At 40.9% G+C, this 7,500-nt stretch overlaps 1 protein-coding gene across 1 annotated transcript in view; it reads left to right on the top strand.

Annotated features, from left to right (window-relative positions):
• Positions 1-7,500, top strand: part of LOC138023514 (hippocampus abundant transcript 1 protein-like) — a 17,949-nt gene that overhangs the window by 9,970 nt on the left and 479 nt on the right. The window contains exons 6-12 of the mRNA XM_068870516.1: positions 1-218; positions 393-506; positions 1,388-1,459; positions 2,185-2,297; positions 2,527-2,624; positions 5,680-5,852; positions 6,920-7,500. The exon at positions 1-218 is cut by the window's left edge and continues 1 nt beyond it; the exon at positions 6,920-7,500 is cut by the window's right edge and continues 479 nt beyond it. Of these exons, the coding sequence (XP_068726617.1) occupies positions 1-218; positions 393-506; positions 1,388-1,459; positions 2,185-2,297; positions 2,527-2,624; positions 5,680-5,852; positions 6,920-7,156 (1,025 nt within the window). The 3' untranslated portion in view covers positions 7,157-7,500. The remainder of the gene's footprint in view (positions 219-392; positions 507-1,387; positions 1,460-2,184; positions 2,298-2,526; positions 2,625-5,679; positions 5,853-6,919) is intronic.

The raw sequence follows: 7,500 nt of genomic DNA, 5'->3' as shown, positions 1-7,500 counted from the left end.
TCTCAGCCACATTTGCTGCCAGTCTCATCATCAGTCCAGCTCTGGGTGCTTATATAGGCAACATTTATGATGATACTGCTGTTGTTGCTCTCGCTACGTTTGTGGCAGCATCAGATATTTTGTTCATCTTAGTCGCTGTTCCTGAGTCTCTTCCTGAAAGGGTGCGGCCTGCATTATGGGGTGCACCTATATCCTGGGAGCAGGCCGACCCTTTTGCAGTGAGTATACTTGCTCAACTAATGATGTTAATTGATGGACCTGTAGATAACAAAAAGTGAGATGAGACCGGCTGGCTTTCAAGAAACCAGATATGTCTGACACTTAATGTTGGATATCAAAATTATGTGTTTTTATTGAATGTTGATGCTGTTTTTTTGTACTTTATTCCACAGTCCTTACGTAAAGTTGGCCAGGATCCTATCGTACTTTTGATGTGTGTTACAGTATTTCTATCTTATTTACCTGAGGCTGGTCAATATTCCTGTATGTTCCTTTATCTTAAACAGGTAAGTGTTTTCATATGTACTGTAAAAGAAATAACAGTAAAAATCAGTAACATTAAATTTGTAGGTGCATATGGGAATAATAAATAAGAACCTGCATGATTGTGTTGAATGAATTTTGGCATTTGACGGCAGCTTGATTGACAAGTTTTAACACTTTCAAGAAAGTGTACTATGTGCTTGAATAGACACGTGTGTAACAATTAATTACAGTGCGAGACGCCTTACCGTGGCCACCTAACAAAGTTTTTTTTCAAATTGTCTGCCAATCAGGATGTGTGAATTTGATCGACAGTCACGCCTCCTTCAAAGTTCGCACAGTTGTAAGTTGAACACCATTGCATGGGTTGTTGGGTTGACGTATTTACGTGTTAATTGTCAAATGTGAAAGTTTGTTGGGTGCCAGACTTAGTGTTTTACTCTAACACCAGACAAACCCTGGGAGTCAATGGGTTAATCACCCACTGAAAAACTACATGTATGTCCCCATTAATCACTCACTGAAAAACTATGTCCCCATTAATTTTTAACCCTTTGGGGTCCAAACCGGCCAAAACCGGCCAGACTTAGTATTTTACTCCTAACACCAGACGATTTTACTCGTCAATGGGGAACCCCCGGGAGTCAATGGGTTAATCACTCACTTAAAAACGTTACTATGTCCCCATTAAACACAGTGTTAGGTTGTTTCACCCTGTGACAAAAAGCTGTGGTCTTTGGTGTCAAATTTTCCCAACACTTGAGATATAACAATAATATAATAATAATTGTTTTATTATTCTTTTGACGTCCGAGTGAACCTTGGTTTAATCATTAATTTCATTGTAAAATTTAAGTACTCACGTTTTTATTTGATTTTTTGTTTTATTGTTATTATTTTGTAGGTTATACATTTTAGTTCAGAAGATGTAGCAACTTTTATTGCAGTATTAGGAGTATTATCAGTAATATCACAGGTAAAAAATAACAGCATGTAAATAAGGGTCCCACTTTAAAGTACTTTGATCAAAATAGAATTATTTTTTGTGCAATTTTAACCAACTGCCTTGCTTAATTTAATTGATTGTGTTTAATACCTGACCCCAAGTATGTGTAGAATTCCACCCTCATGGCTGGTATATCCTTGCAACCCGGCAGGTACAAAACACTGGTCACAGGTCATTGTTTTACCAATACAGAAAGTATCCTAAACATTCATAAAAGCTAACCTTTGGCCTAATTAGGCCTAAACAAAAGTTTTTAGGCCCAAGGTTAGCTTTTATGAATCTTTAAGATACTTTCTGTATTGGTAAAACAATGACCTGTGACCTGTGTTTTGTACCTGCCGCCTTGCAACCCAGCCAGAAGCCCAAAGTCCCCATTCCACGTTTTCCTTCATTCAATGGAAGGACAAACAAGGATGGTGGGAGGCAACAGAACAATGATTAATGAAAATTACTTCTTCAAAATTGCTGGAAAACTCAAAAGATCCATCCATGAATAAAATGTCCATGTAGTTGCAACATTACATGTGATCCTGTGTTTGTGAGATTGACTGCTGACTACAATACAAGTCGTGTAGTAGTCTACCTGCTAAGCTCATGGCCGTCAACTGCATTTACTACCATTTAACCAATATTTTTCAAAGGCATTCGAAATCTTTTGTCATGTTAAGATATCTTTTCATGTGTTTGTTTTGCAGACTGTTGTTCTTACTTGTCTGAGGAAAACTATGGGATTGAAGAACTGTGTTTTAATTGGTTTAATCTTTGAAATTCTTCAATTGTCTTGGTATGGCTTGGGGACACAATTCTGGTAAGCTGTAGTTGTTATTTATTTACTGTTCACTGATTATTGTTTAAACCCAGTGGTTGGTCATCTCAGTAGAAATGCCCAAGAGACTGTTCATCCTAGGAAGTACTTTGTATTGTTGTTGTTAAGATTCACTGACTTGTCATTAGGGCACAATCATCTTTGGAGATCTCTCCTTTCAGTTGATTTGTACAGGAAGTTGTATGAACGCGAGTGCATTTTGATATTGCAGGATGATGTGGGCTGCCGGATCTCTGGCATCGATATCCATGATAACGTATCCATCCATTAGTGCGCTTGTTTCATGTAATGCAGAGGCGGATCAACAAGGTTTGCTTTACAATGACTGGATTTCTATCTAATTAAACCAAACGACTTGACAATCCATGTTGAACATTAACAACAACAACACGTTTTCTTGCTTTGTTAAACCAAGTTGCAAAAAATTAAGTACATTTCACAACGTACTTCGAAATCCATGTGAAGGCGTGGAGTCTGTATATTTTGAAGGAAGGGATGTAATTTATCGCCCGATGTGAAGTAATCCGGAATCCAGCAAATGTGAGGCTTTGGAATCCGGAATCCAGAGCGTGGAATCCGGAATTCGTTGTACGGAATCCAGAATCCACGGATTTGGATGGAAACCAAGATCTATTTCGGCGGAACCCATGAATTTGGAATCCGGAATCCACAACTTGGGATCTAACGAAAAGCAAAATGACTGTGAAGTCTGACGATTTTTTAAAGTCCTCTCCGTTCATGAGTCAGGGGGAAATTTTGACACCCGAAAATGCCCCTTAAAGTTTCGGGACTTTCGAGAAACGGGCCCCTGGGGTCTGTTTCTCGAAAGTCCCGATAACTTTTCGGGCTCGAAAAGCCATTTGTAAACCTGTCAACCGCTTGTTCAGGAAAGCCGATTTTTAAACAAGTTTTCAAGGTAGTAAAAAGTAAACTGGTCGTGAAGTTTGACGACTTAAATCCTCTCCGTTCGTGAGATACAGAGGGAATTGTGACACCCGAAAATGGCCCGTAAAGTTTCGGGACTTTCGAGAAACGGGCCAATGGAATCCGAGGGCGAAATTTAGATAAGGACGAAGGAGTATAAGCAAGGACAACGGCAACGTCAACGAAAACGTCACTTCAAAATATTAAACACTTAATGACTGGTCCCTCGGGAAACAGTTCATTTTGTTTCCCGAGAATCTCAATGTTTCCCCGAGGCGCAGCCGAGGGAAACATTGAGATTCGAGGGAAACAAAATGAACTGTTTCCCGAGGGACCAGTCATTAAGTGATTTGTTATACAGCAAAACAAATGGGTCAAACATTTTGAAAGAAGCGCCCAGATTCCAGCGACAACATCAGGCCACCTTCAACTGCACGCTCTGATCACGTGCAACAGCGGTCAACATTTGGCTTGTAACAGTGAACTGTTCCCCGTTTGACGTAATAGTTTTCGCAATGTTGCCCGCTCATGGCATTTGGCGGTAAACAGTTTCATTGTTAAATGCCATGTGACCATGAACTAGCCAATGAATGGGCGCGCTGTAGCGGGAAAAACTCCAGCTATATAACAAAACTCATTGTTATATACCTAGACTTTCGCTCAACAAAACGAGCACTGTGATTGGTTGATCAAATTCAAATGTATTTCGACTGGGATACATTTCCGCCTCTTGTTGCCCGCTCTGGATGTTTTTCTGCGATCATAGAATGAAAAGTTTAAATATATAACAAAGCACTTAATGTCTGGTCCCTCGGGAAACTAGTTAGTTTTATTTTCCCTCGAGTCCTGATGTTTCCCGAGACGAAGTCGACGGAAACATGAGGACTCCAATTTGCTGATTTCGCGGCGTTGTTATGCAGAGCACTGTTCTAAAATGCGTGCCGCACGTCCAGCTCGAATACTTCACCTCTTGTAAGTAATGATATTAGTGAGCTTAAGCAACGACAACAGCGACGGCAACGAGAACATCATCTCAAAATATAAATTCGCGTTATTTTCATAGACTCGTGACTATTTCAAACTTTTTAACATGACAAGGGTGTGGTAGTTCCTCAAAAGTGACACCGGTCGGAACGGCACTTAATTTAGGGGAGAAAATGAAAATTTATCCTCAAGTGCAGACTTTTGCAATACAATACAATACAATACATACTTAATTGACCGCTCCCCATAGGGGCTTTTCTGGGCCAATGAAACACAATCAACGAAACAACAGAACACAACAACTACAACTGTTAAGAATCCCAACTGGCCGGAGGCAAACCAGTTGGCTATTTACAAGTGCAGCTGGGAAGTTGAACCAGGGTCTACCAGGATCAAATTCAACGAGTGGTCAGAGCGGGTCTTGAACCCGGGATCTCCGGATCTTAAGGCAAGCGCCCAAACCACTGGGCCACACTGCCTCCTTTCTTCATAAAACCTCAAATTTGGCGTTGTAGTTTTTGCTGACGACGCCAAAGAAATGGACAAAAGTGAAAAACGCACGTGCAGAGCGTGCAAAGCTATTGTTTTTGCCCACTAAATATGCAAATTTGTGACGTTCTTGTTGCCGTCCTCTGCATGACGACGTCGTGAAATCACCAAATTAGAGATTTTGACGACAACGTAAGCAGAGAATCTTTCGTTCTCTCCTTTCACTCTGAAAGCGCTGGTACCAATTTATTTTTAGGATACTTCGCCCATATTCAAGGACGTGAACGAGACTGAATGATCGCGAAAGACTTATGGTAGAGCCAAGTTATATTTTGAGATGACGTTTTCGTCGTAGATCTTAAGGTCCCTAACATTTAACTTTACTTCAAAACCGCTCACACTAGTCAGTCACAATCAGTTTAGAATTGCGTCCAAGTTAGTTTTTGATGATTGTATCCAATAATTAAATGTGGCAAATTTATGAGAGCGTGGTAAGAAACAAAATTCAGTCTTTCTGGAAAACTATAATGAGGCAGAAACCTGTTGTTAGCCATGATTTACAGTAATTTTAATAAAAATATGTGCTCTTAACATTAATTCTTTATCCAGACCATTCCACCTCCATGCCATTCCTTACTTTTTTTCCGGGATCATTTGTGGTCCTGTTATATCATTTGCGGTATAGTTTGGGGATCATTTGCGGTCCTGGGATTATTTGCAGACACGTACAGTATTTCTCCTATGTTATTAATCGCGAAATTCTTAAAGTAGCGCAAAGTTATATGTTGAAGTCACGTTTTCGCTGATGTGGCGGTCATCTTTTTTAAAAGTCCCTAACATTCCTGTTTTGTGGTTCTTTCATTGTCGTCGTCTTTATCTAAATTCCCTTTTGTAAAATAACTGTATTCTTTCTAACTGAATCGAATTTAAGTATGTAAAACGGAGTCGTTGCTTTGTATCTCGTCAGGTGTGGTTCAAGGAATGATAACGGGAATCCGAGGTCTGTGTAATGGAATCGGACCGGCGCTCTTTGGGCTGATATTTTACGTGTTTCATGTGGATTTAGAGGACGAAGTCGATAGAAATTTAAATTTCCCTTTACCAACAAATCACACCAATATGGAGGATCCCTATGGAAAGGTATGGTGCGAGCTGCCGTTTCGGGCGTTGGCCTGATTTTCACTAGCGACGCAAGGACAAGCGCAAGCACAAGAAGTGCTTATTTCACCGTGAAAACGGGGTTAACGCAAACATAAGCACAAGCTTAAGGATAAATATGCTTGCGTTTGCATGCGTGGTGTGAAAAACGAAACCCACCATAAGCACAAGGAAATTTGCTTCGTCTGTCCGTGTCTGGCCAGTTAAAGCACTCGTTCCAGATTCCCCGCGTCTGAGCATTTCAACAAAATGACGGAGGTCGTAGTTGATTATTATGAACAGCTTATGTCGACATTCGTTTTCACTTGGCATAAGCTACTTATGCTTTGCGCTTATGCTTGCGTCGCTAGTGAAAACCAGGCTCAACGGTCCAAACTTTAATTTGCCTTTATCGACTGTCTTGATAGTTAACAAATCGAACGTGGTTCAGCGTTGTCTGTACTCTTATCGACAACGATATTCGTCATCACAGTGAAAATGTTGTGGACTCTCGAGGTGCGGCCGAGTGAGCATGAGTGTTCCTGATTGGCTATTACAATTGCGTGACACATTGACGCGAGCATGACGCAAGCAGCGTTGTCTAGACTCTTATTCGACAACGGCAAATTAGCCAATCATGGGGCCGGTTGCTCGAAGGCTGGTTAGCGCTAACCGTTGGGTAACACGTATTAAAACCTGTGGGTTTCCATGGTATTTAACGCTGGTTACATCTTTCGAGCAACCCCGGGGCCAGATTGCGAGATTACAAGCAATTGTGGTTAAAAAACCGAGGTTGTTTACCATTTACAAAACATTTACGAGGATTCCAGTTGGTTTGTAAATGGAACGGGACTTTTCGGTTCGTTCCACTGGAAAATTTCTGGGAGCAGCGGGACGCGGAAATGTGTGTTCCATTTACAAGTTTTCAAAGGTCTCGCCAGTTCCAAGCTATTCACGGCCATATTTTTATTTTTGGTACTTGAAATGGAACACGTTTTTCACCAACTCAGGAAAACAGTTTTTAGCAATCCAGTGCCTGAATTTGTGGGCTTTTTGTTATTGTTTTATAGACTATAGTATCAGGAGCACCATTTCTGTTTGGAGCGGGTTCAGTGATCCTGTCTCTTCTCTTGGCTTTCTTTCTCCCTGAAAGCACTGGACACATAAACCTCACTGCGCGCTCTCCAAGCAGACGAAACAGCGAGTTCAGTTTCCAGAGTGAATGCGAGACAAGCGGCAGTGAACTACGGGATGTCAGCGGTGTATCGGATAATGCACCTCTCTTATCAGATACGAAGCCACTTTAGGACATTCAAACCCTGGTTTGCCTGTGTGAGAACATTCTACGGGCGAGTCCAAAGTCACGAATTTGAGACAATCAGCAAAGAGATACTGTTTTAAAATGCTACCTGCGGAGTCTCCCCACTTGGGCATGCTTGTTCTTCCATTTGTACGGTTACGTTTTAGTGTGTCAAACTTGTACCATGCTAAACAGCACCGAGAGGAAGACTTTTGCAGACGCTTCCCTTTCAATGGTCACACCTTAGGAATTAATTAAGCCACAGTCTCAACTTGGAAAAAGCAATAAAAACGACTACGGCAAATTAAATGTCTTATTATAAAACGATGAAATTATAAGGCCATATTTGAT

Source organism: Montipora capricornis, chromosome 11 (genome assembly GCF_036669925.1).
Source record: "Montipora capricornis isolate CH-2021 chromosome 11, ASM3666992v2, whole genome shotgun sequence".
Classification (NCBI taxonomy): Eukaryota; Metazoa; Cnidaria; class Anthozoa; order Scleractinia; family Acroporidae; genus Montipora; species Montipora capricornis.
This window is presented reverse-complemented; position numbering and strand designations above follow the sequence as displayed.